Source organism: Diceros bicornis, chromosome 28 (assembly GCF_020826845.1).
Source record: "Diceros bicornis minor isolate mBicDic1 chromosome 28, mDicBic1.mat.cur, whole genome shotgun sequence".
Lineage (NCBI taxonomy): Eukaryota > Metazoa > Chordata > Mammalia > Perissodactyla > Rhinocerotidae > Diceros > Diceros bicornis.
Window position 1 is genome coordinate 10,394,789 of NC_080767.1, and position 16,032 is coordinate 10,410,820.

Sequence of the window (16,032 nt, forward strand, 5' to 3'; positions counted from 1 at the left end):
TGCTTGATTTATAACTTGGCAGGTGCGTAATTCTAGGTGGGAGATCATTTTCCCTCAGGATTGTGAAAGCCTTTCTCTGTTGTCTCCTGTCTTCCGGTGCTGTTGAAGTCTGAAGCCATTCTGATTCCTGACTCTTGATGTGCCTTTTCTCTTTGAAGCACGTAGAATCTTCTTTTGGTCCCTAGGGCAATGACATTTCAGTGTTATGCCCTCTCCTAGAAACTTAGTGACTTCTAATTAGAGAAATTTTCTTCAATTAGTTTTTTGATGATTTCTTTTTTCTCTTTGCTATTTCTGGTACTTCTGTTATTTCTGGTACTTCTGTTATTTGGATGTTGGACATCCTGGACTAGTCCTTTAATTTTCTTTTCTTTCCTATTTTCTATTTAAAAAAAAAAGTTTGCTGTACTTTCTGAGAGATTTCTCCAACTTTGTCTTCCAGGCCATTTTTGAATTTCTCATTTCTGCTGTAACTCTTAATTTCAAAGGACTCATTTTTGTTCTCATACTGCTCCTTTTTTACAGCATCCTATTGTTTTATGATTACAGTATCTTTTTGTGCTGTGCGTTGTTGATATTCTATCTGCTGTAAGGATGAGATTTTCTTCTATTCATTTTATTTAATGAGTTATTATCTGTTACTTTTTTTTTTAAGGTTACGTGGCCTTATAACATGAATTAGGGAGTGTTCTTTCTGTTATCTGGATGACTTTGTATAAAAATAGAATTATCTTTTTATTGAATGATTAGCATTAATATGTTTGTGAATTTTCTTTTTAAAAAACACCTCGGTCTCATGCTTTCTTTGAGGGATTTTTTTTTTTTAAACAACTGATTTAATTTCTTTAATGACTGTAGTACCACTCAGCTGCTATTTCCTTTTTGGTCAGATTTGATAGTTAGTATGTTTTTAAGTATTCATTTCACCTGAGTTTTCAAACTTGCTGCGTAAAGTTGTTTATAATAACCTTTTATTATCTTTTAAACCATAATCCTCATTGATCTATAGTCTTTTTTCATTTCTGGTATTGTTTTTTTCTCTCTCATTCTTTTTCTGTTTCTCTATTCATCTTGCCTTGTTGATTTGAAAGTCTTCAAAGGACCAACTTTTGGCTTTATTGATCTTCTCTATTGTAACTTCGTTTTCTATTTTGGCTGAGATATATCTCTATATCTACATACATAGATATATCTCTATGTATGTATACATATATATCTATATGTCTATATCTGTATATATCTATATATCTCTATATATTTATATATAGATTTATATATCTATATCTTTATATCTATATATATATCTATCTCTATATATCTATGTCTTTATATATCTCTATCTCTGTCTATATATCTATATCTATGTGTTGCTATCTATATCTCTATATCTATATCTCCATATCTCTATCTCTACCTCTATATATCTATATATCTCTATGTATCTCTATATCAATCTATATCTATATTTCTCTATCTCTGTATCTCTCTATCTCTATATATCTGTGTATCTGTATCTATGTCGCCTCTGTATATCTATACCCATATCCATGTCTATATCATCTACCTTTTTCCCTTCTTTTTTATTTTCATTGGATTTATTCCATTGTTCTTTTTCTAACTTCTTAAATTGATGCTTTGTGATTTAATTTTTGGCCATTTTTTTAAGATTTGAGAAAAGAATTTGAAGGAAATGAGGGATCCAGCTAGGTGATGTCTGAGGGAAAAGTGCTCCAGGAAGAGGGAAAGCCCTAAGGCAGAGTCTTCCTGGCGTGTTTGAGAGAAGAGTGAGGCCAGTTTAGTGAAAAGATTTTTCATGACATAATGTGGAAAATAACTACTTACCTCCTTTCGTTTGTCACTCTCCATGCTAAGGTATCTATCTTATGTAGCAGCTATAATGAGTGGAGAGAACACTGTCCCAGCCACTCATTAGTTTTGTGATCTTGGGCTTTTTAACTTCCTTCATATTTAGTTTTCTGATTCATAATTTGTTGTTGTCAGGATTAAATGAGGCAAATGTGACTAACACCTGCACGGTAGGTACAGAGTGAATGGTTGTTAAATGTTTTTGAGTTTGGCGTACTGAAGTGATTTCCTTCCACTTCAGTGCTGCCTGTTGCCAGTCTGCAAACACATGTAGTCACTGTCATCATTGCTCTGGAGTCTAATGTTTTCCTCCTCTGCTCTTTGTTTTCACTGAGCTGGACTTTCCTTGAGATGGTAATTTGGTTTTCTTTCCTCACGTGCTGTTGAAAACAGTAGCAATGTTTGTTTTCAGTGTGCTCAGTCTTATTTGTGGTCAGCACCATCCTGCTGAGGAGTGCTGACTTGATCATGCACTTGATCAGGGTGGTTCCTGGTCGAGCTGCAGCGCCCGCTGCTGAATCACTTGTCTCTGCTTCCTGGACTGGTACGGTATCTTCCCTTGCTTGCTGAGCCTTGTCTTATTTCTGAAACAGTTCTGTAATAATTTCTTCCCTTAGCCACCATTTCTATTTTATTGCCATCCCAGTTTTGCCCACTTTTATCCCTTAAACCTGAGATTGGCAAAGTTTTTCTGTAAGGGACCAGATGGTAAATATTTTGTGCTTTGCAGGCCACATATGGTGTCTGTCACATATTCTTTTTTACCCCCTCCCATCCCTTAAAAAATATAAAAGCCATTTTTGACCTAATATATATTCTTCTTATGCATTTATAATTTTTTTCTGGTTCCTTCATTTTTATTTTTTTAATTAAAATTTTTTTTTTGTGAGGAAGATCAGCCCTGAGCTAACGTCCAATGCCAATCCTCCTCTTTTTTGCTGAGGAAGACTGGCCCTGGGCTAACATCCATGCCCATCTTCCTCTACTTGATATGGGGCGCCGCCACAGTGTGGCTTAACAAGTGGTGTGTTGATGCACGCCCGGGATCCGAACCGGTGAACCCTGGGCCGCCGCAGCGGAGCACACGCACTTAACCGCTTGTGCCACCGGGCCAGCCCCGCCTTCATTTTTAAATTGTGAAATAGAGCATATATTCAAAAGTGTATGAAAACTTACACATTTGGTTTCATGCACGAAAATGAAACAAATTGTGAATCCTACCTGCCAAGCCAAGAAACGGGATGTTGTTGAGACTTCAGAGCCTCTCCCCCATTGCGTCTTTCTCTCGCCCACCTGCCATACTGCATTGTGTGGAAATCATTCCTTGCTTTCTTTATAGTTTTACCACATATGATAAATCCCTTGATAATATATTATTTGACTTTTGGTTGATTTTGAATTTTGTATAAATGGAATCATACTATGTGTACCTTCTTTTGCTCAGCATTATGTGTTTGAGATTTCATTCATGTTAATGAACATAGCTGTAGTGCATTCAGTGTCACTGCTTGTTGAACTCAGTTGTTTGACTATACCACGTCCTCTTACAGTCCGTTTTGCTGTTGATGGACATTTGGGTTGTTTCCAGTCTTTTGTTCTCATGAGTAATGCTGCTGTGAACATTCTTACTCAGGTCTCCTGGTGTACAGGTATAAGAGATTTTCAAGGGCTTTATTTAGTAGTGAAATTGTTGGGCATGTACAAGTCTAGCTTTTCCTGGTAGGGCCTGATTTCCAAAGTGGTTGTACCAGTAAGTTCTCCCCCGAGCAGAGGATGAGAATTCCCTTTGCTCCTCATGCTTGCCAACATGTGGTATTGTACTTACTGTCAATTTTTGACTATTTAATGAATGTGATGGTGTCTCAGTGTGGTTTAAATTTGCATTTTCCTGATTATTGAACAGGTTGAACATCTTTTCACATATATTGTTCTTATATGCTTCCAAATTATGTTTTTTTTTTCAAGTTGATTTTTATTTATGTATTCTGGAAACTATTTGTTGGCTATATGGGCTATGTTATTTTTTTGTTTGTAGCTTGTCTTTTTATTCTCTTTATGGGACATTCTTTATTTCAGAGTTAAATTTATCAGTCTCTTATGTTTGATTGTCTAAGTCTTGTAGTTTTGCCTTTCACATTAAGGTATTTAATTCACTAGGAATTAAGGAAGTCTTCAAACATATAGAAAAGGAGAAAAAAATAAAGTCGACCTATCCCCATATACCCATCACTCAGCTTCAGTTAGTATAAAAAGTCTAATTTTGTTTTGTCTGTTCTTCCCTCCCCACCTTTTTTGGGGAAGTATTTGAAAGCAAATCCCAGCATCATGTCATTTCACTTGTAAATATCTTCAGTTTTACTGATATTTTGTCTGCTTGATATATGAGTTACAGAGAGGGGCATGTTAAAATCTACTATGGTAGATTTGGCTGTTTCTCATTGTGGTTTTATCAACTTTTGCTTTATAGATTTTGAGCCTATCTTAAAATGCTTAGAATTATTATATCTTCCTGGTTAATAAAATTTTTTATTATTATAAAGGGACCTTCTTTCCTTCTCATAATCCTTTTTGCCCTAAAGTCTCTCTTATGTCTGATATTAGATATAGCCATACCAGGTTTCTTCCATTCCAGGTATGGTATATCTCTCACTATCCTTTCTATTTATTTATTTATTTATTTATTTATTTATTTTTCCCCCAAAGCCCCAGTAGATAGTTGTATGTCATAGCTGCACATCCTTCTAGTTGCTGTATGTGGGACGCAGCCTCAGCATGGCCGGAGAAGCGGTGTGTCGGTGCGCACCCGGGATCCGAACCCGGGCCGCCAGCAGTGGAGCGCGTGCACTTAACCGCTAAGCCACGGTTAAGTGGCTAATGATACAACTTTTTGTATCATTAAATTTTTTTCCAATTTCTTTTATTGTGGTAAAATACACATAACATAATTTACCATCTTAAGTGTTTTTAAGTATACTGTTCAGTGGTGTTAAATACATTCATAATGTTGTACTACCATCATCACTATCCATCTCCAAAAACTCTTCATCTTGTAGAACTGAAACTCTATATGTATTAAACAATAACTTGCCATTCCCCCTTCCCCCTAGCCCCTGTGACTACCTGTATCATTACATCTTAACATGTATCTCATAAGCAGCATATAGCCAGCTTTTGTATTTTTATCCAACCTATCTTTGTTTTTTGACTGGAAAATTTACTTCATGTAAATGTGTTATAAATACTGATGTAGTTTGATTTTTTTTCTGTTATCTTATTTTGTACTTTTATCTGCCTTCCCTTTGTTTTTTTTCCTTTCTTGCCTTCTTTTGGATTTTTTTCCTCTATTAATTTCAGTGTTATAGATGCTCGTTCTTTCATTGGTAACCTTAGCAGTTTTAACATGCATATTCAGCTTATCACTTATCAACATTTTAATGTTCATCAATATCTCTGTTCTTCTTAGAACGTTGTAATTTCAGTCCCTCCCAATTTGTATGCTATCATTATAATACATTTTAATGTCCTGTCTTAAAAAAATTTAACTGTACAGAGCATTGTTGTTGTCTTATATAGTCAGTATTTTGTCAATATTATCTACAGATTTACACTTTTGTTCTTCATTTGTGTTTTCGTCTCAGATCTTCCTTATAGGATCATTTTCCTACTGCCTTTATAATTTGCTTCACTGACAGTCAGCAGGTGATACACTCACTAAGTTTTTTACTTCTTCCAAATTACTTTTATTTTACCTTCATGAAAGATACTCCTGTTTATATAGAATTCTATTTTATCTCAGCACGTTGCAGGTATTATTTCACTGTCTTTTGGCTATAAATAAGCAATTTGGCTTCAGTATTGCTTTTGATGACAGTCGTCCCTCTTATTCTTGCTTCTTTGAAGGTAATCTTTCTCTTCTTTCTGTCTGCTTTTAAAATATTTTGTTGTTGTTGTTATAGAATCCCACTGTGATATTTCAGTGTCTAGATTCCTTTTTAATAATCCTGTGTGGAATTTATTAGGCTTCTTGGATTTTTAGATCAGTATCTTTTTTTAGTTTTAGAAAGTTTGACCAGAAATTGCTGAGAATATTGTCCTTGCCATTTAACTCCTTCTGGAACTCCAGTCAGATTATTAGATCGTGTGACTGTCTTCCATGTCTCTTAACATTTTTTTTCATATGTTCTGTCTCTTTGACTCTCTACTGTGTCTGGGTCATTTCCTCTGACCTGTCTTCCAATTCGCTAATTTACCTTTAGTTTATCTAATCTGACATTAAATCTGCCCATTGAATTTTTCATTTCTAATAATACAGTCTTTATTTACTAGAAGTTCTGTTTGGTTCTTTTTCCAATAGGCTTGCTCTGCTCATGGTGTTGTATTTCCTTGTTTGTTGTGGGTGTGTGTGTGTCTGTGTGTGTGATCTGCTTATTTTTCTCAGAACTGTTTCTTGGAAAACGTTTGAGGTCTAGGATAACAAAGTTGGGTTTCTCCAGAGGAGATTGCATTTGCTTCTGTCAGTTGCCCAGGGCCTCTTGCAATCCTTGACTCTTAAAATAAATTCTGGGCTTAAAGTTTTTCAGAACACACAAGTAGTATTTTAAGTTGTAATTACCCATGTGAGGGCTGGCTTGTGGTTTTGATTCTCAGGGGAGGTGTTTTTCTTCCCTTTCTTCAATGCCATGGCTCAGGGCAGCATTTTTCTTTTCTCTTTAAGCAGTCCTCTTGGAATATGGCAGCTCATCTGTAGTTTACTCTCATGTTGAGGGCTGTAGCTTTTTGAGGTGCCAACTTTCTAGGGTCTCTAGACTCTTCACCTTAGGTAGATCAGTATTCTTTGTCTCCCGTTACCAGAGGCCTGCAAAGCCAAAAAAGTTGATAATTGAATTTACCCAGTTTGGCTAATTCCTTTAAGGTCAAATCAACTTTAGCAAGCTCAATTGACCTTTCTCTGTTCCTGACTTCATTTAATTTTTGTTCTGAATATTCCTTGCTTTTTTGCCAACTTATGAATGCATTTAAGAAAATGTTTTAAAGTACTTTATCCAGTTATTTTGTTGTTTTCAGCAGGAGGATTAGTATAGGTTCTGAGTCTACCATGTTGGTAGAAATAGGAGAGTCTCTGTTTTTTATATTTTTATGTGTCTAATTAGATTTTACTGTTCTTGAGGAATGACTATGCCTTGGCCTTCCTTGCCCTTTTCTATAATGCAGTCTCAGCGTTCATTGGACACTCAGTTATGCAAGTAGGCGTGTAGCTAGAAAACACTTTTGAGGGTTTCCATTTTATGTGTTTTATGCCTATTATGTTTTTTAATCTTCCCAATTATTTGGTGAGGTAGGTATATTATTACCTCTGTTTTATAGATGAGTAAACAGAGACTTAGAGGAAGAATTTGGGCATACATCTGGTAATAAGTTGGGCTAGGATTTAGATTCATGACTTTTGACTCAATAATTCTATGTCCTTTCCACTATCCCATGTTGATTTGTAATTAATGTTATTGACATTTGACATCTCTTGATTATTGTATCTAGATATGAAAATTCTAGAGAAACCATTGTATTAATAATATCTGGTTGAAATTATCTCTGAATTCTCACTGAAGGAAATTGTTAGCTGAGTGTTCACTTTGCTTAAACTTTTATCAGTGACTTAAAACAATGTATTGACTTCTGTTACAGAAAGCAGAAAAACAGAAAGGATTGCTCTTTTTTGCTATTGCAGCATTGTGAAATACTTCTGTTGTAAAATTTAGATAATTTTTGTCTTTTCCAACAGATGTGTATGTAATATAGATTGCAGTGGATACAGTTTTAATCCTGTGTGTGCTTCTGATGGGAGTTCCTATAACAATCCCTGTTTTGTTCGAGAAGCATCTTGTATAAAGCAAGAACAAATTGATATAAGGCATCTTGGTCATTGCACAGGTAAAATCGATTCTACTCATCCAGAGACATATCTTTAATATTATATGTACATTTGGGTAGTGTTCCAAATTTGTAAAATGAGAAATTTTTGATGCTTTATTGTTTTTTTATTACTATATATTTTAGAATTTCTTTGTTCTGTTACTAATTTAGATTTTTTTTTTTTCATTTTCATCACAAACCCTGCTTCTTGGTTGTTTATTTAGTTACTAAGCTGATCCTAATGTGGACTCGTAGATAAATTTATAGTTCTTAAAGGTTGTCTCAAATTTGTAATGGTTATAGCTGTTTAAGAATTAGTCAACTTATTTTAATTATAGTAAAACTATAAGTATTGCCATATATTTCTTAATCTTTTTTTCTAGAGCATAATAGTTTACTTTGTCTTCACATTCTCCCTGTAGTTTTTGCCCCTACATTTTATGTACGTTAGAGATTGTGGTGTGAAGTTATAGAATGTAAGGAAAAATTATTACCTGCAGTTTAAAAATTCTTTTGCCCTTCTTGCTTTTTATCATAGTTTAGAAGCCATGATACCAATTAAGAATGAGTTTTTGTTTTCCATCCTTACTAGAACTCCCGGTAATTAAAGGCAGAGGTTCTCAACCTTCTTCTTCAGTGATGCACACATGGGCTAGGATAGTGTATTATTTCCTAGTAACACAGAAGGGCCAGGCGCATTCTCATGGACTAGGATTGTGCATCTTTCCTGCTTACTAGGTCTCACCACCGTCCCTCCATCCCCTCTCCTTTTTTTGGACTTTTTAAAGGGATATGTTTTTATCTGAGTTAAGGGAAAAAGTTGTAAGCCAAAGTTTGGTACTTTATATTGGTAACAAATTATTTGTGAAGTACTCTGCAACTGATTGCAGTACCTCTGGTCTAAGCTACCAAAGAATACTCAAGAAGCTCATCAGAGGATTCCCAGGTGGGGTCAGGTTTGGGCATGGTAGAGGAAACCGTTTGCTATAGGGACCCCTTGTAGGTAGATAGTCCACTTAGCTTTAATCTTGAAGAAGTAATATGGTTTGTTTATCTTTCATGGGGTGGCATTTAGAGCTTAGATTGAAAGAGTAGCTTAGAGAACTAGTGTCTTTTCTGAAGGACTGGTGCGTTGTTGAATGCTACTACATGGGATTTCAAATTCAGAGCAGTTGGTCAAGCTTGAGAATTTTGTTAATTGAAATTCATGCAGATTTAGAATCTTTGGAGTAGTTGTCCTTCACTTTTATCTTGGTGTTTCCCCTTAGTATTTCCATTCACGCCCAGCTATACCTTCTCTTTCCTCCCCGACTATGTATTAGGAAGCCAAAGCTTGTGCTTCCCAACAGGTACTTATGGTTCATTTACAGTCTTCCCAGCCCAAATACAATTCATCAGTCGGGTCATTTTTATGGCAAATTTTGTCTGATAACACAGCTGAGATTCCACATTTATCTTAATCTGATACGTTTCCAGGGAAACAGTGGTAGGAGAAGGTAAATCTTGAGACCATTTTCCCTTGGAGAAAGGATTAATCCCTTCTCTTCAGGGTATGTGCTGTTTTAGTAAGCACAGGGAAGCCTTTGTAAGGAGATGACATTTGCACTGAAGTCTAAATTAAATTAGACTGTTCATCATGCAAAGTGCATGTATATCTGGGATGCCTTGAGGCCTGAGATAGAAATGGCACAATAGATCGAGAGAATGGTGGAAAATATGAGCAGGATAAGTGGACAGAGAGTTGGGAAGCTTTGGATTGGGAGGTTCATGGTGTGACTTAAACATCAAATGTATCTTGATTTGAAAACTGTTTTCTCTTATAGACACAGATGACACTAGTTTGTTGGGAAAGAAAGATGATGGACTGCAATATCGACCAGATGTGAAAGGTACTGAATCATGATTTTCCAAATTTTGGCCAACTACTGAAATATGGTAACTAGCTGTTCTATTTCTGTTATAACAACCCTTCCAGCTTTGCTCTCTGTAGCAATGTACATCAGTTTATAGACTACTCTCACATAGGTTTTTTTTTTTTTTTTGTGAGGAAGATCAGCCCTGAGCTAACATCCGATGCCAATCCTCCTCTTTTTGCCGAGGAAGATTGGCCCTGGGCTAACATCCTTGCCCATCTTCCTCTACTTTATATGAGATGCCGCCACAGCATGGCCTGACAAGTGGTGCGTCGGTGTGCGCCAGGATCCGAACCTGTGAACCCTTGGGCTGCTGAAGTGGAGCGCGCGCACTTAACTGCTGCGCCACCGGGCTGCCCCCTCACATAGGCTTTTTTTAAATTGAGATTTTTATTGAGACAATTGTAGATTCACATGCAGTTGTAAGAAATTATACAGAAAGATCCCTCATATATGCTTTTAAAATCGTCTTTACTTCTCTAGAATCTACTATTAACAGTTGCCCTCTGTGCCTAGGTCTTTGAACCTTATTCCCTCTGCCTGGAACTCTTCTTTGCCTAATATTCATCCTGTCAGTCTCAGCTTAGAAGTTATTTCCTGGAAGCATTCCTTGACCCTTAAATCTAGGTTAGGAGCCTCTCTTATGAACCCCCCCATCCCATAACCTACTGTAATTGTAATTGTCTTTTTTCTCATCTGTATCCCTGTCTAGACTATGAGTTCTGTGAGGACAGGAGACTCTATCTGTCATGTTCCCTTTTCTGTTTGTAACACTTTGCAGGATGTCTGCACATACTTAGGTGCTCCATACTTGTCAAAAGAATGGATGCAGCTCAAAGAAGCTGTAGGATTCATTTGTACAAGTCTTACCTGTAGTAAAGGCCGGAGCAGAGATTGGATTCCAGGTCTCTTGACCTCAAGTCCCATGCTCTTTCACTTCTCATCTTCATATCTGTTGTTTCATTACTCTGAGGGGCGAGGACCAGTGGGAACATCGAGGCTCAATGAGGTTATATCTAGTGAACTGAAGCAGGTCTACATCTTGGGACTCCTAGAACAGGACTTCTATATAATTGCTCTTTCAGCCATGCATCATCGACCCATTTGTTTGGTTATACTAATGGACAATTTTTTTAGATATGTGATCTACCTTTTATGCCTAATTTCTAAAAAACATGTAAAATGAGAATAATAATGGTACCTATCTCATAGGGTTTCATAAAAATTAAATGAGATACATGTCAAGTGCTTAGAACAGTATCTGATATACTCATATGTGCTCAATAAGGGGTAGCTATATTATCATTGAATAATTTGTTATTTCCCTCACTTGAATTATGTCAAACCTGAATCCATTATAATCTATTAGCCCTTGAAATATTAGTTGCCTATGTTGATTAAAGTGCTATATTTAAAATAGGAAATCTCCTGTATTCCCATAGGAGATATAATAGATCAGCCCCAGTTTTGTTCTCTGTACTGACAGTACCTGACCAAAATAGGAAGGATATTTTTCAGTAGGTATAAGCTCATACTTACGGCAATTTGGGGAATTGTGTACGCCCAAAATACTTGTCTGCCTTTGATAAAATCTCAGGGATAATTTAGTGACTAGGCCACTTTTGACATACTGAAAATTCTTTACATGTAAGAATTGATCTGTAACGCAAGTTATCGTAATCAGTAAATATAATTTATTATGTGCCTACTTTATACTGGTTATTTCACCAGACACTATTGGTGGAAGGAAAGATATAATATGTGACATCCATTTTTAAAGAGCCTGTGATATAATTTCTACTTCTAACAAAGTAGAAATTGGTTATTGTCATAAATGTATTGTGGTGAAAAAGTGCAGTGGGAATTAAGAAAAGAAGAGATTACTATCTGGTGGGAGATAGTGAGGATCTGAGAAACTTCCTGGAAGAGGTGGAATTTGAGCTGAACCTTGAAGGACAGTTAAGATTTGAACAGAGGTCAAAAGGATATTTAAGGAGGATGAGAGAGCATGAGCAGAAGTGTGAATGCAAACATTACAGTAGGATGTGTTGGAGAATGGTAAGGAATCCTTTTTTGGCTGGGGAGTAGGGGCCTTAACAGGTAGAAGTGGAAGGCAAGACTAGAAAGATAGTCTTGGGGCCAGATCGTGTAGTGTCTTGATTGCTCTGTTATCCTGGAGAATTTAAACTTTATTTGCAGGTAGTGGGGAGTCATTAATATATTTGAAAAAGGCAAGGCTATGTAGTTAACCAGTTGAATGAATGATACCTGGCAGGAACATTGTGCTTATTATATATGTTGGACTGGAGGCAGGGAGATCAGTTAGGTAGACTCAAAAGGAATAGACTTCTGTTTAGATATGAGGGATAGAGAGTTCAAGCTCAGATGACTTGGATGATGGATTCTATTTATAGAACTAAGGATATTGGGAGGGGAAAGGTGTAAGGTAAGGGAGGAGTTGATGGTGGAGGTGATTAATTTTATTTTGGAGTTCGTGTTGCTTGTGGAACTCATGCAGGTGGCTTTGTTTAGCATAAATTTGTGAGCCAGTCCTTGGATAGAGAGGTGATAGCTGAGGTCAGGGAATGAGTGAGCGAGACTATAGAAGCTGCATTGTCTAGTACAGTATACACTGGCTACATGTGGCTATTTAAATTTAAATTCATTAAAATTAAATAAAATTAAAGATTTTGTTTCGCAATCATACTATCCCTATTTCAAGGGTTCGATAGCCACATGTGACCAGTGGCTACCATAATGAACAGCACAGATATAGAGCATATCCAGAGGTGCATAAGGTTCCAGTGGACAGCACTGTTATTTAGAAAGGACAGGAGGCCCAATTTAGGATGAAGCAGAAGGAGGATCCAGAGGAAAAAACTAAGAAGAGTACAGTAGCACAGAAGCCAAAAGGGAAAGGTTGGCTAGTAGTTTAAAATACTGCATAAAGGTATTAGAGGATGAGCATTGAATTTGAAGACAAGGGGATCATTGGTAGTCTTGAATTATGGAGTTTCTATAGAGTTATATAGATGAAATCCAAATTGTGAAGGAGTTAAGAAGTTCCTCTAATAGTGAGGAATAGAGGTCAAAGGTAACTCTATTTTGTATTTTTACCCCATTTGCTTTCATTTTTTGTTCTCACAAGCATTTATAGGAGGCCCTTAGTAAATAGTTGTGTCCCCAGTACACAACCAAGACTAGGTAGGTCGGCAGGGAGCTAGGGATGGAGGCTACAAAGTGAAAAGCAGGAACACGGCATCAGCAGGAAGCTAGAAAAACTGGAAAATGGTGCTCAGTAAGAAGATATTTTGAAGTTGAGCTGTTGGAGACGAGTGCTTGTGTTTGAATGTCCAGCATGGTGGCTGAATTAGTGCTTTCCTTGGGCTGTTGGAAAACTTTTGGTAAATAGTGAAATTGCAGTGTTAGAAGCTTTGTTTTAGATGTTGAAGTCATAAAGGATATGATGGTTGAGCGTGAGTGTGTGGGAGATGGGTATGTGACATTTAAAAAACTTGATCGTAGGAAATTTTAAACATGTAAGCAGAATAGTATAATGAACCCTCATGTACCTAATACTCACCTTCAGTGGCTGTCAGCATTCTGTCATTCTTGTTTTGTCTGTATACCTCCACCCACTTGATTGTCATTATTCTTATTTTACAGATGTCTTTTTGAGCTGTAATTTACATGCACTGAAATGCACAAATGTTAGCTATCAATTTTGACAGATGGATACACCCCATGTACACTACACCATATCACAATCTAGAACATTTCCCTCTACCCAGGAAGTTCCTTTGTGGCGTATGACATTTTAATGTGGCCGTTTTTATTTTCAGCCTAAAGTCTAACCGTAACACCTTTTTATTACCAGGACATTCTCGCTTCGTTCCTGAGCTTCACCCCAGCCAGCCTTCACCCCGTCTTTGACCTCATTCTCTCTGTAGTCTCTACTCCTGCTGCCCAGGGATGCCAGAGACACCGAGGTGTCAGTATTGTTGTTGCCATTACTTGGTGGCTGTTGTTTATTGATTTTAATACAGCTCTTTTGATGTGCCCTTTTTAAAATGATCTTGATAAATTTGCTTCATCAAAAGGTAAGGCTGTGAGCCAGGTGCTAAAATCATTGAAGGAAGTCTGAGAGTAGGTGTTGTGGAGCGTGGTAGAGTCGTGATGAGGATGGTTAGAAGGCCGTGTAGGTGGATGGCACAGACCCCTAAGAGAGGAGGGTTGTTGGGAGACGAGAGTGGAACGCTGATCTGGAGGTGACAGTGGTAAGCACGGCAGGGGAGGGTGGAAGGAAAGGGGATGTAGGAGGTGATGTGGTCTTGGTACATCCGGGAGATGAAAGGAGTACTTTCTAAGGGAATAGCTGAGGTAGTGGGTGAGTTTATTCACATTAGAAAAGGTGTCTCGCTGGGCAGAGTGGAGCAGTTAGGAAAAGAAGGGTTGGTGTGGAGAACAGTGGGGTTAGAATGACAGAGTGGGAGGTGTTGGAGGGTAGGTAGGCGTTTATACCTAGATAGATACTTCTTTGATGGGGTCCAAGGAGACTGGGGTTAGGGAAGGATGCGTGGAGGGATACGTTAGTGATGAAACTTGGGGTGCAGGGTGGTATAGGGGAAGCAAGAAAGAGTATATTGAGTTTTTTAACTGTTAAATAATGAACCCTAGAGTTACTGATGTGGTATTGATGTCGTTGTTGTGGCCTCAGCAGTTGACCTTCTTGGTTGTTAATAGCAACTCCTCGTGCTTTATTTCGGTTGTACATTGATGGAGCAGGACAGATAGCCAGTGGAACATGCCTTTGCAGATGAGCCATCTGGCACTGGGTTTTCTTATAACGTCATCACTTAGAACCATACTCCTTTGTGTTTGAAAACACTGCTGCTGGTGGTGGATTTATTTCTGAATGCTTCTGTGGGGGAGGGAGCGACTGGGTGACCAAGTATACTCTTTATATTGCACACACACAAACATTGTTCAGACACTGGCACTGCAGCTGTTGTTCCTGGAGCCTGTCACCACTTGCCTGAGGGCATTGTTTAGACAGGACCATTCTGTGCCCAGTTCTTGCTGTGTGGAGGCTACATCTCTGCTGTGGTTTCTGAAAACATGCTTTATTACATCTTTAAAGCCTTTTTATCTTTCCTTTTTGAAGTGATCTAATTTACTTTGCCTACAGAGCGAGTGCTTGGACATTCCATTTTTATCCATTCCCTGCACATCTCCCAGGGAGCTTGGTGGCATGATACTGTGTGGAGTCAGGCTTGCTCTACACTTAAAGGCTGTGTGGCCTGATTTCTCTGAGCCTCAATGATCACATCTATAAAGTGGGGGCAGTAATATCTACTGCCTGGGATTACTCTGAATATTAAATGCTTTATCGCTGAGTTCATTATTGATGTTATTATGGTGATCGTTATTGCTTTTCTTTTCTAGTGTCATTGTTGGTAGCCTGGGTGTGCTCAGAGGTCCACTTCTCGACAACATGTATAATATGATTCATGAGTAACATCAGTAGGATAGTCATCCGTTCAACAATGATTAATTGAGTGCCCTCTTATGTGGCAGGTGCTTTCACAGATTTGTGTTGTTATTTAATCCTCATCACAACCGTGTTGTTCTCATTTGGCAGATGAAGAAGCTGAAATGGTGAGATCTTGTGGCTCATGTAGAATGGCAGAGAAGGACTAGAATTCAGACTTTCTTACCTAGACTCTGGTGCTCTTTCTCTTGTATCACAACTATTCCAGAATTCTCTTCTGCCCCCTTGCTTGCTTGCTTTACTTAATTTCCTGGCTTATTTCAATTAACGTAATGTCCTCAAGCTTCATCCATGTTGTAGCAAATGTCAGAATTTCCTTTCTTTTTAAGGCTGAATAATATTCCATTGTATGTATATACCACATTTTATTTGTCCGTTCATCCTTTGATGAACGGGTTGTTTTCATGTTTTAGTTATTGTGAATAATGCTGCTATGAACATGGATGTATAGCTGTCTCGTTGAGATTCTGCTTTCAGTTCTTTTGGGAATATACCCAGAAGTGGAATTACTGGATCATATGGTAATTTTATTTTTAATTTTTTTGAGGAACCACCATACTGTTTTTCACAGCACCCGTATCATTATACATTCATATCAGCAGTGCACAAGGGTTCCAGTTTCTCCAGATCCTCACCAACACTTGTTATTTTCTGGTTTTTGGATAGTAGTCATCCTAATAGGGATGAGGTGTGCTATCTTGTAGTTTTGATTTGCATTTCCCTAATGCTTAGTGATATTGAGCACCTTTTCTTGTGTTTGTTGACCATTTGTATATCTCTTTTGGAATAGAG

At 37.5% G+C, this 16,032-nt stretch overlaps 1 protein-coding gene across 2 annotated transcripts in view; it reads left to right on the forward strand.

Moving 5' to 3' along the window:
- The window catches only part of TMEFF1 (transmembrane protein with EGF like and two follistatin like domains 1), an 88,009-nt gene that overhangs the window by 50,996 nt on the left and 20,981 nt on the right, over positions 1–16,032 (forward strand). For both annotated transcript variants that reach the window (XM_058523656.1, XM_058523657.1), the window contains exons 6-7: positions 7,646–7,794; positions 9,600–9,665. In XM_058523656.1, the coding sequence (XP_058379639.1) occupies positions 7,646–7,794; positions 9,600–9,665 (215 nt within the window). The remainder of the gene's footprint in view (positions 1–7,645; positions 7,795–9,599; positions 9,666–16,032) is intronic.